Below are 25,882 nucleotides of genomic sequence, written 5' to 3' on the forward strand. Positions count from 1 at the left end.
TAAGTTTTGATTTGATTGAACAAATCAAATTGAATGAAAAATTTATCATGGATATTCAAGCTTCACTAGGAGAAAATAATGGAAATTCATCTCTAATTTACCCAACCAGTGAGGAAAAATTTGACAAGTCCACTAAGAAGGAAATGTCACTCTATGTGAATAGAAGTGAATCAGAATTTTCCTACCACACACTCATACTAGATGCCTGTTCCTCTAATTTATTTACCTATGATACAAAGAAGAGAAAAATTCATTTCAAAGATGCACAAAAAATTAAGGAATTGATTTTGAAATGGACTGAAAGGAGTAAGGATACACGAGTAGTTGTCATTTTCAGTGATAAAGACTCTTTCAGAGTTTCTCTCAATATACCTGCTAATCATGTCAATTCTTTAAATGTAATGCATTTGTTGAGAAATGCCATAATGGAATTGTCATTACCATCACCTGTTTATTATTGTACAGATAATGAAAATAAGGATATTTTTCTACTTATTTGCCAGGTAAGTTTATATTTTATTATTTACCGATTTAATCTATCCTATAATAATTATTCCAGATATTTTACGTTTATTCTATTAAAACGAGTGAATCATTATTAATTTCAGATAACAAGATTGATTTACCAAAGACTATATTCAAATTATTCCCAAAACTTTCCTTAATAGATTATTCGAGCTTCTTCTCATTGGAAGATTTAAAATCACATTCATTAGAACATAACAATACACCAATATCTAACAATGAAATTATTCCATTAGATTTCAATTCAAATGCAAGAAATATTGAAGCACCAAAACAAAGAAGATATCCATTACTGAATCTTTTAAGCGAATCTGAGAATATGACGGATGAGTCTTACGTAGAGTACACTAAAAAGGGAATGTATCACGGTATGATTCTACAGAGACAATACATTTCATATTTCGAATATAAGGAAGACTTTTTCGAATGCTCTGAACCAATTTTACTGAATGAAGAAAGTCAATCGAGAGTTATTCTATTTGATGACTTGGATAGAATGGAAGATGATGACAATCAGGAAGAGGAGCAGGAAGAGAATCCACTAGAAAGACTGAAAAGATTAAAAGAAATGTACAATAGGACAAAACATTTAGATTCACAAGGAAGAGCCAATAGTAACGAAGCATATACGAGTGTTACTGTCGCGGGGTCATCTTCTACTGGAGTGTTTGCCATCAAAGATCCCTTTGGAAGAACAAATTCAACAAATATACCATCCCAAAATGATGGTATGGAACTTTCAACAGCTTCTCAAATGGAAAATGCTGCTCACAATCAGACATCATCAACTGGTGTGATGGCCAATAGCGTTTTAGCTGACAGTAAAGTACTTTCAGCTCTCGTTGTGAACATGTCCATTCACCAAGTTATGAATCATTTTGGAATGACATTCTTTCAAAGAGGAAGAGACTATAAGAATGAATACAGAATTGATAATTTCAAAACTAAAATTATCAATAATGTTGCTTTCAAGCTCTATAGTACCTGTGTTGGTACGAGACCTGAACCATACAAGCAAGAAAGTATCATTAAGGAAGGAAAACTTTTGAAGGCTATTTGTAATTGTCCTATTGGAGCAGAAGGCACATGCAAACATATTTGTGCTCAAATTCTAGCATTTAGAGAAAAGGACAAGTATATGAGAGAAAAGTTTGAATCTTTGAACAGTTCCAAGTCTGATAGGTTACTTCCTCCACCAATACCATTCTCTCAATTAGATCCAGTTCTAGATGATTGGTGTATCAAGGTAAAGGTTATCAAGAAACACAATGAGAAATCATGGGCCAACGAGAGAGGTTCTGGACGTGTAGCTGCCATCACCATTGCTGATGAGCTTTCAGGAGATATGTCCCTCTCCTCAAAACAAAACAAGGTTAAATTGATCATGTTTAATGATTGTATCAATGAATTTTATGATCAAATGGAAGAAGGCGAAAGTTATTATGTCAATAAGGGACATTTAATCAAAAAGCCACACGAAGATTTCTTTGAAATTCAATTATGTACCAATACTGTAGTAAGAAATATTCATCAGCTCAATGTTAAATTTAAGGATCAACATAATACAAGCGCAGACTATTCAAGAATATTCCAAGAGAAACTTCAAACTAAAAATATAGGAATTGAATTTGAGGAATATCCACTCAATTCAAGTACCACATAATAATTCCATGATTGAACCATCTCCTGAAAAGAAGAGAAAGATTGAGCAAGTCATTTCTCAAAATAATGCAGAGAATGAAAATATTGAGGATCAAGAAGAGGAGGACCAACCAGAAAGAAGAATAGTGAATAATGAATACGAATCACCAAATAAGAAGGCAAAACTACCATCCATTGATACTAGGTTTGATGATATTATGAATGCTCAAACAATGGAAAGCCAACACTCAATCATTGCATCTCAACCAATGACCTCAACATCCAACGAATCCTGCAAGTCACAAATTATCAATACTCCAAGTACAGGTAAAAAGTCTCAGGTCATTGAAGAGGAAGTATTCAATGTTGATGAAGATGAGGAAATTCATCAAGTAATTGTTCAAGATGTAGATGAGGAGGAGGATGGGCCAATATTTACTAGTGACAATTATCAGAAACCGGCCACTGAGTCTATCCTCGCTAAATCACAACCTTTGAGTTCATCAGAACTAGCAACAAAACCAAACACATCCTCTTCCACTGTACCATCCAATAACAACTCACAAAAGAGTAACCATTCCAGTAACAGCTCGAGCACACCCACTCCAAAACCTCATTATTACTTTGATGAAAATGAACAGAGTCAAACATTTGAAGATATTTTCTTTACTCCATTCAAAACTCCACAAACTTGCTCCACAAACAAAACAACACCTTCATCCACCTTCTCCCTCAATGCCAAACTAGAGAATATTCTTATTGACGATGAATCTTCCCCATTCTATCAAAGTGAATCAAAAACTAAGGACTTGATTCCTGATGATGATGTTCAAGAAATTGTAAATAGTCAAGAATTTGAAAGAAAACCAATGAGCCCTAAATCCCTAAGTCAACACAACAAGCCACAAGTTTTGGATTATGTTGTTTTGAGTGACAATGAAGAAGTGGAAATTTTGGACTTTGTCACTCCAAGAAAACCAATTCGTAAAAAGACCAAACCTCAATCCCCAATATTTCAACCTCCACCTCCTACCGATATTATTGTAAGGAAACCTTCTGCTTCAATAATTGTTGAAGAAAAACCAAACCAGCAACCAGAATCTTCCAATAATTCCACCTCAGCTTTAGATAATTCCACAACAACCCCTTCTTCCACCAAAACTCCTAAAAAAGTCAGTCTCAAATTCCTTCTCGATAACAATGACATGTCTGACTGGTAAATCAATAATTTTCCTCAATAATAGTGTTCTTTTACTTTAATTCCATGCCTTTACCAATTTTACCTATCTATTAATAAGTTTTGTTTGTTGGTGGAATTTGCAATTTGCAGAAAGCACATTCTCTTAAAAAGAGCTCTGACAAAATCGTTGTTTTCAATTAAAATTAATTTAAATCTGAATTGAAAAAATATTCATCACAAGAGGTATGTACCCATCGTTCCGCTTTTATGAACCGTGTTTTTGTTTGCTTTCCTTTTTTTTAACAATGATCATCATCAACAACATTAAACAACAATTCTGACAATAATATTTAACAATAATATATTTGCGGCAATTTGTGGATAATGAAAATGTGTGATGATATTCTTCTTGATAAATAATTTATTTCTTTGATGATGGACAAATTAATAATATTGTTAACAGAAAATGCTCGATATCAACTTGTTAAGAGAATACAAGAACGGAAACCCTGAAATTGTCAGAGAATCCCAACGTAGAAGACACAAGGATGTTGCTCTCGTCGATAAAGTCATTGAATTGGATGCAGAATGGAGAAAGCTTACTGGTGAAGTTAATGGTATCAAGAACTTGGGCAACATTGTCAGCAAGGAAGTTGGTCAAAGAATGAAGGCTAAACAACCACTCGGTGATGATATTGAAATCCCACAAGAAATTTTGGCTACTGTCGATAAGAATTTTACAAAGGAAACTCTTGAAAGTGTTTTCCCTCAACTCAACACAAATCAATTGAAGAAACTTTCTAATCATATTACCGAAGTTCACGTCAAGCAAGCTGATACTGATGCTTCTAATAAGGAAAAGGAAAGAGATGAAGTTTTGCTTCAACTTGGTAACCTTGTTCACGAAACTGTTGTTGTTAGTGATAATGAAGATAACAATGGTATTGTTCGTTTGGTTGGTAATCCAAGACCAAAGGTTGATGACAGTGGATTCAAATGTCTTAAACATATTGATATCATGAGAAAGCTCGGATGTTTGGCTACTGAAGAAGGTACTCAAGTTGGTGGTGGTAGAGGTTATTTCTTGATGGGAGATTTGGTTAGATTGAACTTGGCTCTCCAAAATTATGCTATTCAATTTTTGACTGAAAAGGGATTCTGTCCAATGTACACACCATTCTTCATGACAAAGGATCAAATGAAGAGAGTTGCTCAATTATCTCAATTTGATGAAGAATTATATACTGTTTCTGGTGAAGGTGAAGACAAGTATTTGATTGCCACTTCTGAACAACCAATTGCTGCTTTCCACTTGGATAAGAGATTTGACGAAAGTGAACTTCCATTGAAGTATTGTGGTATGTCCACTTGTTTCAGAAAGGAAGTTGGTGCTCACGGTAAGGATACTTTGGGTATTTTCCGTGTCCATCAATTTGAAAAGATTGAACAATTCGTTGTCACTTCTCCAAAGGACAATAAGAGTTGGGAAATGTTCGAAGATATGATTGGTAACTCTGAAGCTTTCTATCAATCTCTTGGTCTCTCCTACAGAGTTGTTAATATTGTCAGTGGTGCTTTGAACAATGCTGCTGCTAAGAAGTTAGATTTGGAAGCTTGGTTCCCAGGTGCTGAAGAAGGTAACGAATATCGTGAATTGGTTTCTTGCTCTAATTGTACTGACTATCAAGCCAGAAGATTGAACGTCAGATATGGTAAGGCTGCTACTAAGGGTGATGCTGAATTCTGTCACATGTTGAACTCTACATTGAGTGCTACTTCTAGAACTATTTGTTGTATTGTTGAAAATTACCAAACTCCAGAAGGTGTTAATATTCCAGAAGTTTTACAACCATACATGGGTGGTACCAAATTCATTCCATACAAGAAGTAAATTTATTAATCTTTTGTTTTTAAATTTTACTTTCTTATGTGAGAAGGAACATAAGGAATCTAAATTTGAAAAATTCAAGTTAAGTTGGACTTGTTTCTATCCTGTGGTATCCTGCGGTGATCTATTCAGCTCAGAATTTCGAAACAATTCACGCCAAAGGAATCAAGTGAATTCATTTATATTTCAGATTTTATGATAGTGGATGGCTACGGCGTCCGATTTGAGAAGTTAAGCATCGTCGAGCCACATCAGTACTGAGGTTGGAGACAACTTGGGAACCTGTGGTGCTGTAGTCTTTTATTTTGAAAACCTTTTGGCTATTTTCATCTTCAAAAAAAATGCAAGAAGAAAATGCCACCCTCAATAACTGCAAGTAACGAGAAACTAAAATCAAAGAAAACGACAAAGAGGAAAAATGAAGAGGAATATATTCCTTTTGATAATGATGAATTTATTGAGGCAGAGGATGAAACTACGAAAGCAAAAAAACCAACAAAAACAAATATTAAGGTTACTACTCACAACAATCCTGTGCCAAGCACACCCAAAAAGAGAAAAACAGGATCTACTGTTGACTTTGTTCCTGTAACCACCCCATCCACATATACAAATTCAAACCATAATCCTGTTAAAGTGGATTTTTGCCAGTCAGACCTGGCTAACGATGATAGCCTGTTTAAAATACCATTTATTAACAGAGAATATGTTTCTCAACAATTAGCAGAATCTCTATTACTCCAAAAATCCACACAAAAAGGAATCCTGCCAATTTTGAGCCAACATTTTGGAAGTGGAAAGACAGCCCTTGTTGAAAACTTTAGACAAGTTTTAACAAGAAACAATATTTCTCTTGTTGGCACAGAAGAAAATGTCAAGAGTTTGATGCAGGCTGCCTTGGTTTATTTGGACGTATCAATTGAGGCTCCTTCTGATAAGTTTGAGGATTTAGATTTAAAAGGTATTTTTTTTGAAAATTGCTTGGAAAGAACATGTGATGCTTTAAAACAGGTTGATGCAACATTCTTGGACGAATCAGAAAAGGAAAAATTGAAAATGAGTTTGTCTGTGATTCAGAATATGGTTTGTAATGAAGAACCACTCTACTTGCATCAGAAAGTTGTTGCCTCATTCAAGGATTGTGGTAACATTTTCAACTTTTTTCAAAGATGGTCAAAAAACCAACTTTTTCCCTTACTTTTATTTTTTGATGAATTTTCCCACTTGGGAGAGAGTGTAATTCTCAAATTTTGGCAAAGGTTGAAACTGCTCTTTGGATGTACAAACCCTGGAAAAACTATTAGATATCCAGGTATATATATTGTGGTTGCTGGTAAATCGGCTGCCCTCGCCAAATTAGGAAGAGGTTTCATTGTTTCTCCAACGCCATCTATTCACATTGTATTGGACATGCTGAAAGTTGAGCATATAGCTGAACTGATAACTGAGTTAGAAATTTCACCAAACAAAAGTATTACAATGAAACAATTTTTGGAACAGGAATTCAAAATTGGGAAACATTTTGAGTTTTTTTGTAAAGTTCTTCATGAATATTCTGGAGGAATACCTAGACTAATTATCAAAACAGCATTCTCTTTTGTGGACTATTGGCGTAGAACAGGAAAAGCAGTGGAATTGTCTTCACGAGAAAAAATTGAGCTAGTATTTAAAAGTTTCAAAACAAGTGAAATATTGAGCCATGTAAGAAACCTTTCTGAAATAATTCCATTAACATTTGAGGCTGACCATCCTTCATATTCAACCTTGAAAAGATTTTTCTATTTTGCAACTGTCGGAATTCCAGTAGAACCAAAAGCAAATATGATTGATCTAATATATGATTTGAATATTGGAGTGGAAACCATGTTGGTAGCAGAGGAAGATGTTTCACACCAATATTTTCGACCAATTGTTCCAAAATTTATTTCACTTTCAGAAATAGAAATACCTGAAAAAATTCAAATGTTGCAACAAATATTCTCTCATGGATTTAAAGAGTCTCAATATGTTGACAAAGGAGCATTGCTAGAAATACTTGTACGAGATACCATCATTAGCAAAATTGTTTTTCTTATCACAGAAAACAAGTTGAAAGGAGGCAAATGGAAAACAATACATCCATGTTTTGCAAAATCAAATCTCTTGAGAGATAAAATTGTCAAGATGGATACACAGTATGTGAGATACATGCCAAAAATTATTACCAGCAATAAGGCCAAGTGTCATAAAGATTCAGAATACTTTGAAATGGATATTCCTTGGGACCATACAGCATCTGATCAAAACTGGAAAAAAGTGAAACAAGTCTTTTTTATTGGTGATTGCCTTGTTCATCCAGCTCCTAAATCAAGGTCAAGTGATTTTTACATCAACCTCCCTCCTGATTGTGCACTTGCTTTTGCAGTTAAGAATTATCCAAAAACTGTATTTTCAATTCAAATGCTACAACAAGAGATTGATACGTGTTTTTTATCTACACAGAAAGGCACTTTTTCAAAGATTACATTATTCGTATTTTGTAGTGGTATTGAACATTCTGATCTTAATAACTATTGCGATCGTGATGGATGTTTGGTTCTTGAATCTGGAGTTTATGAGTTTGAGGAGAATAATACTATCAAAACAACTCAATCAAGTTTTAAACCAGTTTTTAAAAAACTTAGAAATACACCAAATAATATATCAGAGTACTCACCGCCACACCACGATCTCAAAATTTATATCCCTGACGACATGGAAGTTATCGTTTTAGGCAAGCAAAGTTTTGACTCTTTTTTCAATGAAAATGATAGGTCATTATTGCAACGCTTATCAACAGACTTGCCAACTGTTCAACACCTAGAAAGCATTTTACCAAATATTTATTAAGTATTGGAATAGCTTACAAGGTTGAAATTACTTCATTGCAATTAAATGACAGATGACATTAATAAACTTTCACGTTTTTCTATGCTAATATTAAGTGATGTTATGTTTCATTTCACTTATATTTGACTCATTCATCAATTAGATTGCCAAGTTTTATCAAGCGATGTTAATTGTTTCATTTCACTAATGTAACCTTCTTGTTTTACCATGATGATGACAATGATGCTGTAATTACAGAAGAGTTTTTTACATTTATCCTAAATCCACAAGCACTTGGAACTTATTGGTCAACTTGCTTTTCGAAATGGTATTCATGGAAACACAACATTGAAAAAAATGAATACAAATAACCTTCCCACAGATTGCTTGTTGTACTTGTGTGATTTTATGATCCTTCAATTGAATGATTATTGCAATATTTTCCTAGTTAACAAACATTGGAGGAATTCATTGGAATTGAATAATCATTTCTGGTTGAGGCAAGTGTGTGGTATTGTTAAAATGGCTTCCGATGATCATCATCATTCCTTTGATCAATTGTGTAGCATGGTAATTTATGGAAATTGGACTGAATTCAAATTAAAGTATAAAGGAAATGTGTATTTACATAAATTTTGGAAGAGAATTGAAAAGTTAAAGGAAATGAGTAGTGATATTGAACTCTTAAAATCAGCAGCTTTTCAAGTGATTGTGCAATTTCATAGAAATGCATCGAGTCAATTTCAAAAAGAACGGTTAAAATTGGAGAACACTCACTATTTGGAAAGGTTTGAAAAGTATCACTTCTTTTATCAAGATGAATATCAGTCGAATGTCAATATGATTTTAACAATAGATAGCATGTTCATGACTCATTTCTCTCAGTATTGGGTTTATTTGATAGGCTTTGATACTAAATATCCAAATACACCAACCAGATTAACAACCATGTTTTTACAGAAATGTATCGAGTCGAAACAGAATTATTGTGGTAAAATGGCAAGTCTATTGTCATTTACTTTGAATAGTGAGACACTCATTGGTATAGATGTTGAGAATTTTCTATCAACCTTGATCAATTCATTGCTAAAGTATTTCACAAACCCTAGTATTAGCAAGAATCACAAGCAAAAGCTCGATCTTTATCAAAAATTGATTGATGAAATGTTTTTGAATTTGAATGAGTATCATAGTGGTGAAATATTTGTTTCAATAATGAAACGACTTCAGTCTGATATTTTCCCACTTGTTTCCAAAGAAAAGCAACAATGTGAGATTGTCACAATACCAAAATTGTCAAAACAATTATTGAATATTATTTGCCAAGATGGAAATATGAGAGAAAATATTATCCCTTTCGTATTTTCTAATTTTCGAGTGGAGAGTAACATGTTACAAACCTTATTGAAAAGTTCAAGAGATTCATTTATAGTGAAATGGTACTATACTACTTTACGAGATGAATTCACATGTGTGATCTATCCTCAAATCGAATATGTGATGGGAGAAGAGTTGATTTCATTTCAAGAATTGATCCAAACATTGGCTAATCATTACATGAAACGAGGGAAGACATTTAAGAAACTGTTGCAAGATATTCAAAAAACTAGCTGTCCATTCAAAATGGTACTTAGAAAGGGCGTGGGATTATTAGAAACCATTGAGCATTTGGAATATTACTACCAACTCTACTCGACCAATATGAAGAAGGATGTTGTAAAAGAGTATTTGGCTGAAGCACTTGGAGAAATGTTTCCAAGTATGATAGAAAGTAGTGGCGTTCCTTTCGCCAAGAGTATTGTCGATCATTACAAGACCAATTTCCATATTCCTCTTCACAAATGCTCAAAAAAGAATCATGACGCAAACATGTGCTTTGATATTTGTGAGATTTTGACTGCCAATCAAAATTGTCCAAAGAATTGGAAAGATAATCAAGCTTACTTTACGATTCATCCAATAGCTTTATATTTAATTGGAAATAGGTATTGTTATGGTGGAAATCTTGATCTTTCGAGCTTTCTTCCTGAATATGGAGAAACTATAATTACAGTTCCAATTTTGATAGATTTTGTGAGAACCTATACTGGTAATGATAGTTCACCAATTTATAGTTTTCCCTATTCGAAAGTTCCACCAACATCTATTCGATTCATTTTGAAGAAGGTCACATTGAAAACCTTACTTGAAAATCCAATGCTTATTCTGGATCACCTGTAGATTTTTCTAAGACAAAAAGACTACAGCACCACAGGTTCCCAAGTTGTCTCCAACCTCAGTACTGATGTGGCTCGACGATGCTTAACTTCTCAAATCGGACGGGATGAGGTGCATTCATCGTGATATGGCCGTAGCCATCATTGTTATTAAAATATGAAATTTCAATCAAAAGAGATTCGGGACCTAGTAGCAAAAGGACCGTTTTTATCTCCACCGAACAAATGATATTCAAGTAAATGAAATTAATATTTTAATAAATTGTTTTAGGTATTATTTGATCTGGGACGAAAGTGAACGAATTACATTATTTTTGTAATTTGAAATTTAAATACTATTCACAATTTAATAATAGTGAATGAACTTTCTCATTTCATTATAATTTGAATATCTAGAATAATTGATTATCATTGGTTCTAGTCGCCATTTGTGAGAAATGTAATACACAATCAGAATTTGGTTTACCAAAAGGAATTCTTGATTCAATGTTTGTATCAATTACACCAGTTTCGTCCACTTTCACTTGAATATCAAAGAAGAATCTTCTATTAGAAAGTGTCAAAATTAATGGAATAATTACAAATTCACCTTTCTTCAATTCCAAAAGCAAATCTCCTGCAATAGGATTGTGAAAAATCAATTCAAATCTTGTCAATTGATACAAAACTGGATGAGATTCATTAATTTCCAAATTATAGAAATTTGGAGTTGTAAATTCAAATTTGTGAGTTTTTAATTCCAATTCCAAAATTGTTCCACTAATTCTTTGACATAATGTCACATGCTGTTGAAATCTAGTTTCGTCATACAATTGATAGGATTGGAATTTTGATCGCAACAATAAATTTCTGCATTGTAATTTGATTTTTCCATTGGTGATGAAGAAAGGATGTACAGTTGGAAGAGTACTTGCATTCGAAACAAGATCAGTTTCGGCTACCACATTCATGTTGGTAGATGCCACATGTTGAGATGTATTTTGAGCAATATTTTGTACATCTGCTGCAACAGTTTTGCTCACGCTTTCAGATTCATGTGGATTGGTTGAATTATTTGCACTTTGTTGTTGCTCTTGCTCATTATTCGAATGTTGTTGTTGTAACATGTTGCTTGAGGATGTGAATTCTTCGATTTGTGTTTGTTTTGGGATTAGTTGTTGTTGGCGTGGCAGATGATGAACCAGTCCCAACTAAAGAATACGAAACTATTAGCAATGAAAGGGAGTCTTGAATTGATTGTTTTTTTGTGCTCAAATTTGGAAAGTGCAAGATGATGGCTAGACAGCTTTGCTTCTGTTAGCAGCAACGTAACCTTTCGAATAGTATTTTCAAGTAGGAATTTCCAAGCATGTAAGCTGTTGAAACATGTTGTATTCAATCGTTTTTTTATGTGGTTAGAAAAAGAAAGCAGTTCAAACGTGACAATAACTCGTTTCTTTCATCACGTTTTCAATTCGAAACTAAATTCACAAATCTCTCATTGTAATCATTAAACACTATTAAATAATAGTTAAATACTCCAAATTTGGAAACACTCCAAAAATTGCAAATTCGAAAAACCCTTTTATGAAACTTTGAAAACAAAAAAAAATGCTAGACTCCATCTACTCTCTCTTTACCTACGGAAAATCCCTTTTGATTCCCACCCCATCGGAACCAGGATCCACCAATAAGAATGAAAACAATCAACTAGAACAACAATATCCAATTGATAGAATGTCCACCACAAGAAACTTTTCCGACTATCGTTTTGAATATTACTACAATTTAGATGATGATTCGCTCTTTTATAAACGCTCGGGATGGGCTGAATATTGTAATAACAAATTGGGACTTGTTTTTAGATATCCAACAGTGAATAATTTGTGTATTGAAGTGTTGCCTTTGGGTGATGGTGTAATTTCTGTACAACTCAGAGAGAAGGAATCAGAAACAACAACTAATGGGTGCTCCTCCTCCTCCTCCTGATGTCATGAGTGGAATGGTTGGTAAGTTGTTTATTATTATTTGAATTAATTGGGGAGAATTAATGATGTGATTTGTGATTCATATGAAATAGCCACCATGTTTAATATTGAAGATGTTTCTAGTATTGTCCTTCAACAGAATAGTAATACTTCATCTAATGATAATAATAATTCATCCTCTCGTTCCAATATTCTCAATCAGCATCATCAGAAAGAAGAAGAAGAAGAACAAGTGGTGGACATGACAACATTTGGACCAAAGGAGCACTTACTCAATTCATTGAAAAAGTTTGAAGAAAATAATTTTCCTTACAAGGTTTTACAACAACGAGCTGTTAAAATTAATTCAAGAAAGGCATATGAATGTAAATTGGAATTGGAAATGAAAAAGTCTATTCTCAGTAAGCATTTCAAACAATTTGAAAAGAGTGAAAGTGGTGATTCTGTTAAGGTTTTACTTTATTTGGTAGCTTTGAAATCTGATGAAACAAACAAATTCTTCACTCTTCAACACATGACTCCTAATCTTGATTTGGAAAACTTTGAAAATGAAATTGAAAATAACATTTCACACATGGTGAGAAGTATTAAACTTGTGCAGACACAACAAGTTGGTGGATTCACTTTGGAAAGGAAAGATTTGGGAATCTCCATGAAGTTATTGGATGAAGCTTGGCAATGTTGGAAAGTTTCTGAATTAGAACATGATTTTACAGCTCCAACTAGGAAGAGTAAGGCAACAGATAGCTCAACCAAACTCAAAATGGAATCCTTAATTGAACTTCCAAACCATTTGAGGAATGAGAATGTATTGCTCTATCTAGTTTCACAACACTCAAAAGATCAGATTGGAAAGGAGTTTGCTCTCATTGAATGTACCACAGCAGAACAACAAGAAACATTTGAACAAATTCTAGAACATAGAAAGGTTTCCTTGAAGAAATTCGATAACTTTATTGAAATTTCAGAAAGAATCAACTTTGGCGATGAATTGGCATCGGAAGGAATTTTATTTGCCTATATTACTGAATTCGAGTCATCACCAGTTCACTCCTCCAAGCTTCTCCCAACTGATCTTACTCAGTCATTCGAAAGATACAATGCCATAGAGTGCTACTTTACCAGAGACTCCAAGATTTACAAAATATTTTCCAGATCTCACTTTTCACAATCACTTTCTTCCTTCAGAGAAAGTATCATTTCACAATTCAAATGCCTCACATTCAAGCAACCTGAAACAACTACAGATTTATTGGATAATACATTCATGACATTTAAGAGTGAAGAGCACAAGTTTGAGATTCAAGTCCCACTTTTGTATCAAGTTTCTGCTAAGGAATCTCTCGGAAATACTCCAGTTTGCCAATTCTTCTCCAGATACTCCATGCTCAATGTCCTTCACATGTTTGAAACTCAAATCTACTTTGAATTAATTGGACACATTTCCAAGAATGAACACATACTCACAGATGCCACTCAAAGATTGGAAACTCTAAAACAATCTCTCCACTCTCAAATGGTTAGAAATCTTGGAAAGCCAATTCCTTTACGATCAGAGAGCACCTTAGTTTTTAATGATATTGAGGCAAGGCATGTTGTCTTTTCCACACCAATTGGTTCTCCAATTCATCAAAAGAATTTAATTCATGCGCATACCAACTTTTTGTGGGTTTGCCCTTCACCTCAAGCAATACTCAGTCAGTCTAAATCACCTCAATCTGATACTGTATATGTTGTAACTATCAAGTCGAATGTAATGGAGTCATTCTTTACGGAATCTATTGAAAAACTGCTTCAACAGATTCATTCTACTTTCAAACTTGTCAAAGAATAGCTTTGAGATTTAACTCTCAAAGAGATGTGGATTAGTAAAAAGGCTCACTTTTACATTCTACAGTTTTTAACATGTCTCATTAGCTCCTAACCAAATTTACCAAAATAGAAAGTAAGGATCTTTCAGCATGTCCTGAACGCGTTCAAATGAGCCAAAATAGAATGTTTACAATGCCTCTTTGTTACCTTCAAAAAAACTATTTGATCTCATCGAGAGTGAGAGAATCATTCACACTAAAAAAAATCAACTCAACTCTTAAAATGGCCTCTCAAGCAGATCTCGAAATTGTTGCCCAAGGTAACAAGAAATGGATGGAAGTCTTTGCCTCTGAAAAGATTTCACAAGGATTAGGTGATTGTTATCATCATGATGCTCAATTGACTCACTTTGGAACTTTTGGAGCTTTCCATGGCCCACAACCAATTGCTGACTTTTTCCAAAACTTTTTACATGGTCAAGTTGGTGCTAGAAATCCAGTGTTGACTTCACACGTAGTTCAGAGAATTGATGAGAATACAATTTATGAATTGGGTAAAGTAAAGGCAAGTTTGGCTGCTGGTGGTGAAATTGAAGCTCCATACACTGTTGTTTGGACTAAAGGAAGCAATAATGAATATAAGATTAAATATGACACTTTCTAAATAAACAAGAATTATGAAATCTAACATGAGTGAAACCCTGTTCGGTTCTGTAACCAGTGACACTTTGTCGGTTCAGAAAATGGGTCAGCTGATACTTTTTATTTTTTGCATCATTATCGAGCTATTTGATTTGATCCTAAAAAGGAATTGCTTAGACAATACAAGAAACTTAGCTTTATTCGAAACAGTCTTGCTGAGTTCATAGAACACAAAGGGAGATCACGTTTAAGATCACGTTTCGAGGTTAGATTGATTAATTGGTAAACGTGATCCTATACTTATTTTTATTAGAAATTAAAATGAAAAAATTCCAAACTCAACTAATCTTACTTGTTGCAATACTGTGCCTAGTATCATCATGTCACTCTATTCAACAAGAATTAGAAAGGAAAATATCAGCAGTTTCCTTTGAATATTCAACTCAAGATGGTTTCATCTTTAAACAACCAATTCAAACAAAACTCTATCAATCAGTTGACCCGTCCAATAATCCAATAGTTAGTGAAATTGATGGAGTATGCGACCCTCCAAACACATCCACTAATTCTCTTCTCCAACTCTTTACCTCACCATTCGCCTACTACTTTCGAATGAAAGATTATTCAACTTTCTTTGGGCCTGTTTTGTCTCATAAGGAAGTTTGTACTGTAAGGGTTAAAATGGGAATTTCTCAATTACCTGCGAATATTGATAATGCAGAGTACGATTCCTCTTTCTTGGAAGGTTTGAGAGTAATTTCAGATTCGAATAGTGTTTCTAATTTTCAAAGTATTTTCGGTCCGTTTATTGCAACTAACATTCAATACGGAAATAGTGAATTGACCTCCTTTTACAAAAGTCTTCCTGTAGGAATTTACCAAACTCCAATACTGTCCAGTGAATCTCTAATCCCATTCAAACAAGTGAAAAATTCAAATGTTTGGTTTTCAAATGGAAATATTGTAAACTTTACAATTTCAACATTATCAAACTTTGTCAAAGTGAACAATTTAGCTCCCTCCAACGTTATCGCTTCCATTCAAAAGCTAGAAACCGATTCGTTCATTGATCCTTTACAAATTCAATCATTGTATCAATCATCCTATTCCACTAACTTTCCAATTTGTGAAAATTCAAGAATTTTCAATTTAATTGAAGCCAATTTGGATTCTGGATTCATGACCTATGTGATTACTTATGCTTACCAGATGTATGGTGTCACTATTGGTCAAATAAGAAATGGTTTTGAATCTAAGGGAATATTTTCAAATGTCAAATTGACTTCAATTGCTGGATTGTCACTTGACAGAAATCATATTACTGGCATTCCAATATTCAAAGTGAATAGAGCAGCAAGTTCTTCAATTAGAGAATCTTATTTGACCATGGATGAAAGTGAGGCTAAATCCATTTCATCTGATTACTCAATTCTTGGATATTGCTCATCTGTCAGTACTCATCCAGATATGATTCCACTATACAGATTCAATTTTGATAGACATTATTACAGAACTAGCGAGAAGGGAGAGTCAGGTTGGATTATAGAAGGTTTAATGTGTTATGTGTATTCACATATAGTTTCAATTCCATCAGCTCAAATTTGTATTGTAAATTAAAATCTTACTTCAGTAATTATCTCTGTAATTCAACAATTTCAACATTTCACAGATTTACAAAATGTTTTATGACATTGTTCACCATATGTTCCATTAAGATCAATATCGTTTTTGCATCAATTTCAATGGTTCAAATATTTGAGCTGCCTCATTTTGATCAATATTATTCCCGTGAATATCCAAATAATCTAATTCTTCCAAATGTACCAATGATTTGACTCCCTCAATACTAATCTTATTTTCGGACAGGTCAAGCTTTTTTAAAGGTTTCAATTTGTTGACAATAATCTCAACACCATCATTGGAAATTGCATTACATCCTATATAGAGATATGTAAGCTTTTTGAGATGTTGAATATCATTCAATCCATTATCGGATATTCTGTTGCTTGAAACGTTCAAAATGGTCAGTTGCCTCATGAAATTCGAAATTAGTTTTAATCCAGTGTCCTCGATATTGTTTAGTTCAATTTCTAGTAATGTTAAACAGCTTAACGTACATAACTTATCTACGCCAATGCATCCAATAATATTGTTGGATAAACTCAGACTGGTCAATCCAGTTAGTTCAGAAAGTCCTTCTGTTTCATTCTGAATAAAGTTGACGTCCATGGAAAGGGATTTCAACTGCTGCATTTTACGGAGAATACCAACACTACCAGAATATCCCATGCCTCTTAGACCCAGCTCTGTCAAATTAGGCAAAGAACACAGACCAATAAGAGACTGCTGTGGAATAAGATGCCAATAATTACTTAAATCCAGGCTTGTTAATTGCTTCATGGTAGAAATAAGGAGAGGTGTGTTTTCCTCAAAGTCATCATTTTTTTGAAGACTGAGTGCTGTCAAGGATTCCATTGAAGTAATAAATTCAACACCATCATTAGAAATTCCAATTCCATCCGCAATTAATTCATTCAAATTTTTCAAATTGCTAATAAATTTAGCTCCTGTGTCCGCTATGATATTTTGTGAAATATTCAAAGTTATTAAATTTTGTAAAGAACTAATCGATTCAGCTCCAATAGATGTAACTCTATTACAAGGTATTGACAATTTCACAAGTTGATGCATTGAACCAAGTAATACAGCTCCCTTATCACCAACACTTGCACCTGATAGATGTAAATTTTCCAAACTTGTCATTGTACTAATCACTTTTGCTCCATCCTCTCCCAGAAATGAATTATAAATCTTTAAAGTTTTCAATCGTTTCATCTCCTTACTGATAATGTGCAAATAATCACGTGAAAACAAACAATGAGCAAAATCCAACTCTATCATGTTTTTCAAGTAAGAGAGTGGATAGTCAGGATCGAAAAAGTAATCAATATTCGAAACTCTTGAAACATAAAACAAATACATTTCCCTTCCAACATTATTCCACTGTTTGCTAATGAGAAAACAATTTTGAACCACTGGTTGAAAAGTTAAATATTCCATGATTAAAAAACAAATATCATCAGCAAATACATTCAATCTTCTTTCATTGCTTTTAAGAGTTTTCATTTTCTTCTCCTTTTTTTCCATACTACTTTCATCAAAAGGTTGCTTTGAATTTTCTTCTTCCGAAGCTTCACCATCACTCGATTGCTTTCTTTTCATTTTTTTCTGGTTGATCAAAGCCTTAAAATTTGGCGGGAAAATAGTTCTTTCATTTTTGAGTGAATAAACAATTGATTCAAAATCAGATTTTCATTACAAACTCTCTTGATGGTGTCATTATTTTGCCAAGAGACCATTTTGATGTACATCAATATTCGATTGACAGTCAAAACATGAATTTATTGATGTTGAATTCACTTCAAAAATTGGCGCCTAACAAAATTTTTCAACTCAAAAAAAAAACTTAACAACACTCTCTGCATACATAGTTTCGCTTCAGAGTTTCATCCTTTTCCTCTGTATAAACAGTACTCTCAGATTCTGTTGATACCAATAATACGTGTATACTTCTCCGGTTGTGAGACTACAAATAGTAGAAGAGCAAGAGAAGAATTTTTACAAACTCTATTTAAATATATTAATATATATAATAACATAGCCACAACAGACCACATATGATAAATTTAACTCCTAGAAAGGCATCAAGAAACTCTGTTTCTTCCTTTCCATCTCCCGATAGTTTGCCACAACAACAAGAACAAATAGAAGCCATGGCAACACCACAAAGTATTATTAATCCTCCTTCTTCAATTCATCAACAATCATCAGCCTTTGTTACACCTACTTCATCCTCCTTTAATAATGATATCAACAGAGAAGGCACAATGTATAGCCAATTTATGAACACGAATAACGCATCCAATTCACACCATCATCAATATTCCTTCAAACCATCAACAACCTCCTCCTATTTAAAGCCTTTCATGTCTTACTTTTTTGCTCATCGAAAGAATATTCACGATAATCCTTCCAACAAGAAGGGAGAATCCATATGGCCAGAGAGGATTGTTTACATCATTGGTTCCATCATCTTTTTCACACTCTCTTCAGTGATTCTTATTAATGTCCTCAACTTTATGTTTAGACAAAAGACTCTTCCAAAATCATCATCAGCAAAGGATGTGATATATTTTCTAATTGGAGAAGTTTGCACAACACTCCTTTTGGTAGTTATTCGTTTATTCTTTAACCTGGAGAATTCTGATTATGACCCTTCCATTACAAAACACCGACACAAGATTTCACAACATGGAGCTGAAGTAGGAGTTTTATTCGAATATTTCACTTTGGAAGAAAGAGAAATATTGTTCTACTTGTCCAATGTTTCAATCTATCTTATTGGATATGCTACTAATTCATTGTGCTATGCAATTTTATTTGAATTAATTATTGTTCAAGCTGGCTCAAAATATGGATTTTTCAAAAAGGATTTGTTAGGCTTGTGTGTAGTATTGGCCAACATATTTTGCGTATTTTTGGGATGGTTTAATGTGAGAATGAATGATTCTTTGGAAGTTTTTCTCATTTCTTGTTCTGCTGATTCAGTACTTCCAGAGGAAAGTGTCTTTATCCTTCCAAAATTTTCCGTCTTGCACACATTATTCTCATTCATTTGAGGGCTGATGCAAAGAAAGATTCGTACATTGAAATGTTTCTTGTAATGTTTATTGGTATCCTTGGATCAATCATTGTATTCAGAACCTACAATGCCTATATCAGTGCTATGAGGAGACCACCAAAATATATTAATCTTGGAAGACCAATCAGAAGATATCCACAATACCAACAATACCCTCAACAATCAAAAGGACAATTTTTCAATCCATCTCTTTCACCTCAACAACAACAACAACAACAACCAGGATATTACCCTCAACAAGCTCAACCTTTTGGCACACCACAACAAAATCCTTACAACCCATATCAATCACAATATTCACAAATGCAAACTCAACCAGCCTTTAATCCACAACAACAACAACAATTCATCTTTTCCACACCACAATCCGAACAGAAATTATTCTATCCTCCACCACCATCAAACACTAGAATCAATTTTACTCCTCAAAGCATTCCACAAAGATATTGAAAATTTTATTGAATAAAGATTTCACACACAGACATACACACCATTGTAAACATCATCTCTCAGATTCTTTTCGAGAAGGTTATTTCTCCCTCTTCGTAATCTTCACAAAACAGACAAAAACTTGTCCAAAGGAAATTAGAGGAGAATTGAACAGAAAAAAAAAAGCCATCACCCACTTTCCCGCCAAGATTTTTGAAACTCTTGTGCGTACATTAATTGCTGCTTTATATTCATCACATCATCAAATTGTTCATCTCTCACGAGTACATTTTAGTATCATCACTCTACATAAAACACAATCATCTTATCAATTTTAATAGAGAGAATGAATTCGGAAGATTTTCTGATGGATTTCTTCTCCGATCAAACTTCATCAACACCCTCTGCTTCTATGCAATTTGACAATACAATGGAGATGATGAATAATGGAGAGGAGAACAACAACAGCAGTTGTAGTACAAGGCTTGCAGAGGACTCTGATGATGATATTACCATGATGATGATTTCCACAAATTTGGATTCAGTTGAGCAATCCTGTAATGCAGGTGCTGCAGGTGAAGGGGCAATTGAAATGAATTCATGCTCTGCTGCACAATGTAACATGATGGAAAAAGTGGGCAGTTTAGCAGAGCAAGTAAATTCACAGCTGTCACATTCGAATACAGCAGCAAAGGTAGTTCATGAAATTAGTCCTGTGCTATTGGAACAGTCGACAAGTGAAGGATTGAAAAGTGCTTATCGTGGATATAGAAATGCAATTGTAACTGGTGTGAAAATTAGAATTCCATATATTTTACAATCAGTTATTTATGCTCTGATATTTCAAACACCTTCTGAGATTAAGAAAGTTAGATTTGTGATTAAGCAAATGTTTCATCACTCGAAGAATTTGGCCTCATTTGTTGCCATTTACAAATTGATAACATATATTTGCAGAAATTATTTGAATGTGCGGAATGGATTGGATGCTCTGCTGGCAGGTTTTGTTGGTGGAAGTATTGCATTTGGTGAGAGTAAGGGAATTTCTGGAGCTGTCAATAACCAGATAGTTCTATATTTATTTGCGAGAGGAATAGATGGTGGATTAAAAGCACTGGCCACCAAAGGATATATTCCTGAAATTATGGATATATCAACACCGAATGGTTTTCGATTATTTGCAGGATTTTCTCTTGCTTTGGTACTGTATTTGACCGATCATCAACCTAGAGCTCTGAAATCTGGATTCATGTCCACTATGAAATATCTTTATCATGAAAGTAATGATGGAACAATGTCAGTTCCAATCAATTTTGCTCCTTTTGTGACGTTTATTACCATTTGTTTACTACTTGGATATTGGTTCCCTCAATTCAGATTGGAAAATGTGTTACAACGAGTGGATGATGCAATGACTTGGGAGAATATTAAGGAATTCATGAGCTCGTTTTTCTAATGCCCCAAAATCAGTAATAGCATCAATATTTTTCATCCTCTAAAACAGTATAATTTGTAAATAATATTTTGTAATTTATAAACAGTTAGATAATTTATTAGAGAACTATTTGAGATTGATTAATTTTTTGAGAAGTCTTGGTGATTTAACCTTTGTGGATGATTGATTCAATTCCTCGTCAAAATCAAAGGTTGTTTCCTTTGTAGGTGAAAGCATATCTTGGCCATCAATGATGGTATCAAAAACACATTCCAACAAATCTCGAGCAGCTGAGCCATTTGTAGCACTGGTCACTCTGACATCCCTCCACAATTGTGCTCGTCTGTCCTCATCTTTGGCCAAATCAATAAATTGTTTCTGAACAAATTTCATCGAATCTCTATATACATATCCACCAATTTCGTAGAAAAATCTCCATTTTCTCTTTCGAAATTCCCTCTCTTCTGATGAACAAAAAGAGTATGTACTCTGGAGGAAGGACTGATTGGTTGGATCATCATCGCTACTGCTATCACTGAAAATTGCAGAAGTATTGAGTGGATCGCCAATAGTTATCGAAATTGGTTTCTCTCTTGTTGATATTGTAGAGCTGCCAGTATTGAAAATATTACTACCAATTGAAATGGCCTTACTTGACATTGGTGATCTTTCTGTAGATGTGGTGGTAATTGATGAGATGGATGTACAACTATTGAGTGAAGGTAGGAGAGATTTGGAAGAAGAAAGTGGACTCGTATCTTCACTCTTACCTGTTATCCCTGGCTCAAATAAATGATATCGTTCCTTATATAAGAGATCAACTTGTTCTTCATCTATGTCTTTCATCAAACTGTAACACAAAGATCTCCAAACAGTGTCACACGTTGCCACAATATACATTTCATAATTTACAGTACTCAGAACACATAAATCATGTGCATCCAAGTAAAAGCAAATGTAAATTAAAATATCACTCGGTAACTTTTGCCAATTTTCCTGTCTAATCTTGAATTCCTCTTCCTCTGTGAGCATGTGATGATTTTCAACAACAAATCTCGAAGGTGACATTTTAGGAATAAATGATCCAACATTTAACCCATTTTTCTTTTGTTTTTGAATACTGGCACTCCTTGCTCTTTGAAATCGTTCCATAGTTTTTGAATTTTGTGCACTTTCGAATGTACCAGGTATTCTCTTTCTCTTTTGTTGAATGGTATGTCTCCTCTTGGCATCTCCTGCCATTTTGTGAAAGTTTTTAATTGGTTTGTGAAGACGAATGTGTTTTGGTAAATCATCAAATGCTTCACTAATGTCAAAATATTGAATTTTGTGAAGAAAAACATCCTTCTTGTTGAACACTAGAAATATTGGTACATTCTCAAAACATGATGCATTGACAATTTCCTCAAATAAGAGCAAACTTTCCTTCATTCTATTCGATCGATCATCTTCGTAACAAACTTGATTATATTCTGAAAGTGAGACGATGAAAATTATTCCACTTGTTGCTCCAAATAAGTGAACCCACTTTTTACGTTCATTCCTCTGGCCACCTATTATGATAAATAAATATTTAATATTAGTTCAAAGCTTATTTCAATACATATATTCTTTAAAAAAACCTACCTGTATCAAAAACTCTAATTCTATTATTTCTATAAATGCACTCTGTTTCAACAATACCAGTTGTTTTCACATATGATGACATGACATGCTTTGTTTTTGGCATTGAATATATATGATCCATCTGTTTCACCAAGTCAGGTAAACAATTTTTGCATTCTCGTTATGAAATGTTCATCAACAATCCTCAGAATATGAATAAAATCCTCACAATCCAATCTAAGAACACTATTTGCAAATTCCTCATTCTCAATCTTGTTTAATTTCTCATCTGGAAACATACTCGAAAGTGCTCTCAGTACAAACTGTACCATTTGCACGATATTCGAAAGGATTACTTCACGATAAGATAAATATTCATCATTATCAAATCCTCCATTGAATAGTAATTTAACATTCTTGAAAAGCGTACTCTTCCTATAAGTTCCAATAAAAACAATTTCCAATATCATTATTCGAATTATATTGATCACCATTCATAAATCAAACATAGTACATCTTGTTAGAAACATGCCTAAATTTCAACAAACTACTCACCCAACACCTCCTGTCCCCAACATGATCACTCGTTGTTGTGGTAAATTTAAAACATTTGATCCGCCATTCGAATCTCCCAATCCTTTCAATAATTTAGAAGATGAAGACTTTTTAGAAAGCATGGAACGTGATGATGATTTTCTCAGCGAAGATGATGACGAAGATGTACTCTGACCCATTTTCTATTTCCTATCTTTCTCTTTTTACAGTAATTATTATTATTAGTAGCAATATATCGAATATCTATATCACTTATATGATATGATTCTGATGAGGTTGATGATGATTATTAATAATAGAATTTGATGATGATAAGAGTTTCGATTTTTTGTTTTATGAGAAGGCGGTCAAGTATTCTCCGCGCTTCTTTTTTTTCTGAATTTTTTGCTTTGGTGCTTTTTCAGTGAGGAGTTTTTCAAAGGGAAGAAAAAGATAAACTAGTGCACTACTTGAATAATATATTATTGAAATATTGTATGCTTGGTTCTTGTAAGTGATGTTGCTAGTGGTTGTGAGTAGTGCCTGATGTTGTTTTTTATTGGAAAAGGAAATGGCAATACCTTGTTGTTATAATTGATGCCAAAAAGGATCCACTCAGTGATAATAATAATATTTATCTAAACAAGCAACTGCTGAACACTCTCAACTTGTGAATATGGTGTTGTAGATGATGATGATAATGAAGATGTAGTTAAAGAGAGAGAAATAGTTTTTTTTTCAAAGTGTCATCTCTCATACCAGAAACATCAAGAATCTCCTCCAAGAGTTTTTGTGTTAGAAAACCAAAAGTGAAACCTTGCATTTCAGCTTGGTTACTGGCAGCTAAATGGTTCATATTTGGATGCTTACCACATGTGTAATCACTTGACAAATTTAAACATCCTCCTTTGAAATGGTGATAGCAGTAGTATCTCATCAATAATGTTATCTTAGCAGTTTTGGTAATAACTGGTTTCGTAATAATAATATCTAGTAGCTATTCATCATAACTATTCCTCTTCTGAATTTCTTAACAGTAGTAAACGATCTTGGATTTCACGTTCCTTCTTGTCAATACTTCTCTCGAATAATTGTGGACAAACTTCAACCAACCAATCTGATTCAATAGTTGTTACATCTCTCATGAATACTTTGGTTGTAAATAAAAGTTCTGTAAATATTACAAACTCTGGCGGATATTTAAAAAGGACGCTATTAGGATGGATGTAATAAATATCATTGCCTCGTACGGATTTATAGGAACCATCTGATTGTCTTTGTGCTGCATTGGAAAAGTAACCAGATATTAAACATTTTCTAATAGTATCAATAGGTGGGTCAATATTGCCGTAGCCCACATTTGAATCCATAATTGATTTGATAGGAATGGAGAATCGTTTGAGTAGTTTTTCAAATTGATGGATAAATTGTTCAACTCTTTGCATGGATTTGTAAGTAATACAATTGTCATAGCACCATTTGCTAGATTTGTTGTTTTTGAGATAGGACATGTAAATGTTAAGGTATGTCAAATGGTCACCTTCCATAACAGAGAATTTCCTTTTTACATACTCAACCCTATCTTGGAGTTGTCTGGAGGTTACAAAAACATTTCTCACACTGGTCATGGCACAAATAATGAGCATCTCTTGAGAGCAATTCATATTACCAGAGTGTAGCAGAATTTTAGAAACGAATGGGTCAGTCGGGAATTCAGCCATTTGTAAACCCAGAGGATTTGTCAATTGACATGAATCATCAAGAGCACCGAGTGCATAAAGAGTTTCCAATGATTGGGCCATATGACTAGATGGTGGAGAAGAAAGAAAATCAAAGAATACCAAATTATCAATTCCTAATGCCTTCATCTGGAGAATGATATCTGAGAGATTGGATTTTTGAATTTCTGGAATGGTATTTTCCTTAAGCTTTTCATAATCTTGTTCAGTATAGAGACGAAAGCATTTACCATTCATCACTCGTCCTGCTCTTCCAGCACGTTGTCGTGCTGATGATTTGCTAATTTCTGTCACTACTAGACAATCCCTGTTGGAACGATAATCATAAATTCTCTCCTTTACAAATCCACAATCAACTACAAATCTCAGAGAAGGAATAGTAATCGATGTCTCTGCAATATTAGTTGAAATAATGACCTTTCTCTTATCCTTTACAGTATCAAATATTTTCATTTGCTCTTCCAAGGATAATCCTGCGTAGAGAGGTAATACGAGCATGTTATCTTTTTTTGCTTCGAATAGAGAATCTTCAATAAGGGATACCAGCTCTTCAATTTCTTGTTGGCCTGTCAGAAAGACCAACACATCTCCAGATTCTATTGGTTCACTATTATGAATGTTCAAGACGCATTGTAAGCTGGAACGAACATAATCTGAGATTGGTTTCTGAATGTAGTAAATATCGACTGGATAGGTTCTCCCTTCAATACTCATAATGTAA

At 33.8% G+C, this 25,882-nt stretch overlaps 15 protein-coding genes across 15 annotated transcripts; 11 read left to right on the forward strand and 4 right to left on the reverse strand.

Annotated features, from left to right (window-relative positions):
• Positions 1 to 47: 47 nt before the first annotated feature.
• NAEGRDRAFT_79436 (single stranded DNA binding, replication factor-a protein) lies at positions 48 to 3,386 on the forward strand (the record flags this gene model as incomplete). The annotated part of the gene is made up of 3 exons (XM_002678016.1): positions 48 to 503; positions 560 to 2,027; positions 2,179 to 3,386. 3 exons carry the CDS (start codon positions 48 to 50, stop codon positions 3,384 to 3,386), a joined length of 3,132 nt encoding a protein of 1,043 aa, XP_002678062.1.
• Positions 3,387 to 3,809: 423 nt separating this feature from the next.
• NAEGRDRAFT_77353 (seryl-tRNA synthetase) lies at positions 3,810 to 5,258 on the forward strand. Its single transcript, XM_002678017.1, has one exon. It carries the CDS (start codon positions 3,813 to 3,815, stop codon positions 5,235 to 5,237), a length of 1,425 nt encoding a protein of 474 aa, XP_002678063.1. The 5' UTR covers positions 3,810 to 3,812; the 3' UTR covers positions 5,238 to 5,258.
• A 330-nt stretch (positions 5,259 to 5,588) lies between these two features.
• NAEGRDRAFT_66589 (uncharacterized protein) lies at positions 5,589 to 8,102 on the forward strand (the record flags this gene model as incomplete). The annotated part of the gene is made up of 1 exon (XM_002678018.1): positions 5,589 to 8,102. One exon carries the CDS (start codon positions 5,589 to 5,591, stop codon positions 8,100 to 8,102), a length of 2,514 nt encoding a protein of 837 aa, XP_002678064.1.
• A 336-nt stretch (positions 8,103 to 8,438) lies between these two features.
• Positions 8,439 to 10,301, forward strand: NAEGRDRAFT_66590 (uncharacterized protein; the record flags this gene model as incomplete). The annotated part of the gene is made up of 1 exon (XM_002678019.1): positions 8,439 to 10,301. The coding sequence occupies one exon, from the start codon at positions 8,439 to 8,441 to the stop codon at positions 10,299 to 10,301; it is 1,863 nt and encodes a 620-aa protein (XP_002678065.1).
• A 388-nt stretch (positions 10,302 to 10,689) lies between these two features.
• Positions 10,690 to 11,403, reverse strand: NAEGRDRAFT_66591 (uncharacterized protein; the record flags this gene model as incomplete). The annotated part of the gene is made up of 1 exon (XM_002678123.1): positions 10,690 to 11,403. One exon carries the CDS (start codon positions 11,401 to 11,403, stop codon positions 10,690 to 10,692), a length of 714 nt encoding a protein of 237 aa, XP_002678169.1.
• A 484-nt stretch (positions 11,404 to 11,887) lies between these two features.
• Positions 11,888 to 12,265, forward strand: NAEGRDRAFT_66592 (uncharacterized protein; the record flags this gene model as incomplete). Its single annotated transcript, XM_002678020.1, has 1 exon — positions 11,888 to 12,265. One exon carries the CDS (start codon positions 11,888 to 11,890, stop codon positions 12,263 to 12,265), a length of 378 nt encoding a protein of 125 aa, XP_002678066.1.
• A 96-nt stretch (positions 12,266 to 12,361) lies between these two features.
• On the forward strand, positions 12,362 to 14,098 carry NAEGRDRAFT_66593 (uncharacterized protein; the record flags this gene model as incomplete). The annotated part of the gene is made up of 1 exon (XM_002678021.1): positions 12,362 to 14,098. The coding sequence occupies one exon, from the start codon at positions 12,362 to 12,364 to the stop codon at positions 14,096 to 14,098; it is 1,737 nt and encodes a 578-aa protein (XP_002678067.1).
• Positions 14,099 to 14,357: 259 nt separating this feature from the next.
• Positions 14,358 to 14,764, forward strand: NAEGRDRAFT_79438 (uncharacterized protein). Its single transcript, XM_002678022.1, has one exon. The coding sequence runs from the start codon at positions 14,359 to 14,361 to the stop codon at positions 14,737 to 14,739; it is 381 nt and encodes a 126-aa protein (XP_002678068.1). The 5' UTR covers position 14,358; the 3' UTR covers positions 14,740 to 14,764.
• A 274-nt stretch (positions 14,765 to 15,038) lies between these two features.
• NAEGRDRAFT_79439 (uncharacterized protein) lies at positions 15,039 to 16,348 on the forward strand (the record flags this gene model as incomplete). The annotated part of the gene is made up of 1 exon (XM_002678023.1): positions 15,039 to 16,348. The coding sequence occupies one exon, from the start codon at positions 15,039 to 15,041 to the stop codon at positions 16,332 to 16,334; it is 1,296 nt and encodes a 431-aa protein (XP_002678069.1). The 3' UTR covers positions 16,335 to 16,348.
• Positions 16,349 to 17,084: 736 nt separating this feature from the next.
• NAEGRDRAFT_33042 (uncharacterized protein) lies at positions 17,085 to 17,552 on the reverse strand (the record flags this gene model as incomplete). Its single annotated transcript, XM_002678124.1, has 1 exon — positions 17,085 to 17,552. A coding segment is annotated over one exon (468 nt), but the record flags the coding sequence as incomplete, so codon positions are not given.
• A 630-nt stretch (positions 17,553 to 18,182) lies between these two features.
• NAEGRDRAFT_79440 (uncharacterized protein) lies at positions 18,183 to 19,396 on the forward strand (the record flags this gene model as incomplete). The annotated part of the gene is made up of 1 exon (XM_002678024.1): positions 18,183 to 19,396. Exon 1 carries the CDS (start codon positions 18,395 to 18,397, stop codon positions 19,394 to 19,396), a length of 1,002 nt encoding a protein of 333 aa, XP_002678070.1. The 5' UTR covers positions 18,183 to 18,394.
• NAEGRDRAFT_79441 (uncharacterized protein) lies at positions 19,366 to 19,902 on the forward strand. Its single transcript, XM_002678025.1, has one exon. The coding sequence runs from the start codon at positions 19,429 to 19,431 to the stop codon at positions 19,867 to 19,869; it is 441 nt and encodes a 146-aa protein (XP_002678071.1). The 5' UTR covers positions 19,366 to 19,428; the 3' UTR covers positions 19,870 to 19,902.
• A 571-nt stretch (positions 19,903 to 20,473) lies between these two features.
• NAEGRDRAFT_32947 (uncharacterized protein) lies at positions 20,474 to 21,304 on the forward strand (the record flags this gene model as incomplete). The annotated part of the gene is made up of 1 exon (XM_002678026.1): positions 20,474 to 21,304. The coding sequence occupies one exon, from the start codon at positions 20,474 to 20,476 to the stop codon at positions 21,302 to 21,304; it is 831 nt and encodes a 276-aa protein (XP_002678072.1).
• A 1,269-nt stretch (positions 21,305 to 22,573) lies between these two features.
• Positions 22,574 to 23,012, reverse strand: NAEGRDRAFT_2659 (uncharacterized protein; the record flags this gene model as incomplete). The annotated part of the gene is made up of 2 exons (XM_002678125.1): positions 22,574 to 22,836; positions 22,910 to 23,012. Coding segments are annotated over 2 exons (366 nt in total), but the record flags the coding sequence as incomplete, so codon positions are not given.
• A 1,420-nt stretch (positions 23,013 to 24,432) lies between these two features.
• NAEGRDRAFT_32991 (uncharacterized protein) lies at positions 24,433 to 25,875 on the reverse strand (the record flags this gene model as incomplete). The annotated part of the gene is made up of 1 exon (XM_002678126.1): positions 24,433 to 25,875. One exon carries the CDS (start codon positions 25,873 to 25,875, stop codon positions 24,433 to 24,435), a length of 1,443 nt encoding a protein of 480 aa, XP_002678172.1.
• Positions 25,876 to 25,882: the final 7 nt, after the last annotated feature.

The sequence above is a fragment of the Naegleria gruberi genome (genome assembly GCF_000004985.1).
Source record: "Naegleria gruberi genomic scaffold NAEGRscaffold_19, whole genome shotgun sequence".
In the NCBI taxonomy this organism is placed as follows: Eukaryota; Heterolobosea; class Eutetramitea; order Acrasida; family Naegleriidae; genus Naegleria; species Naegleria gruberi.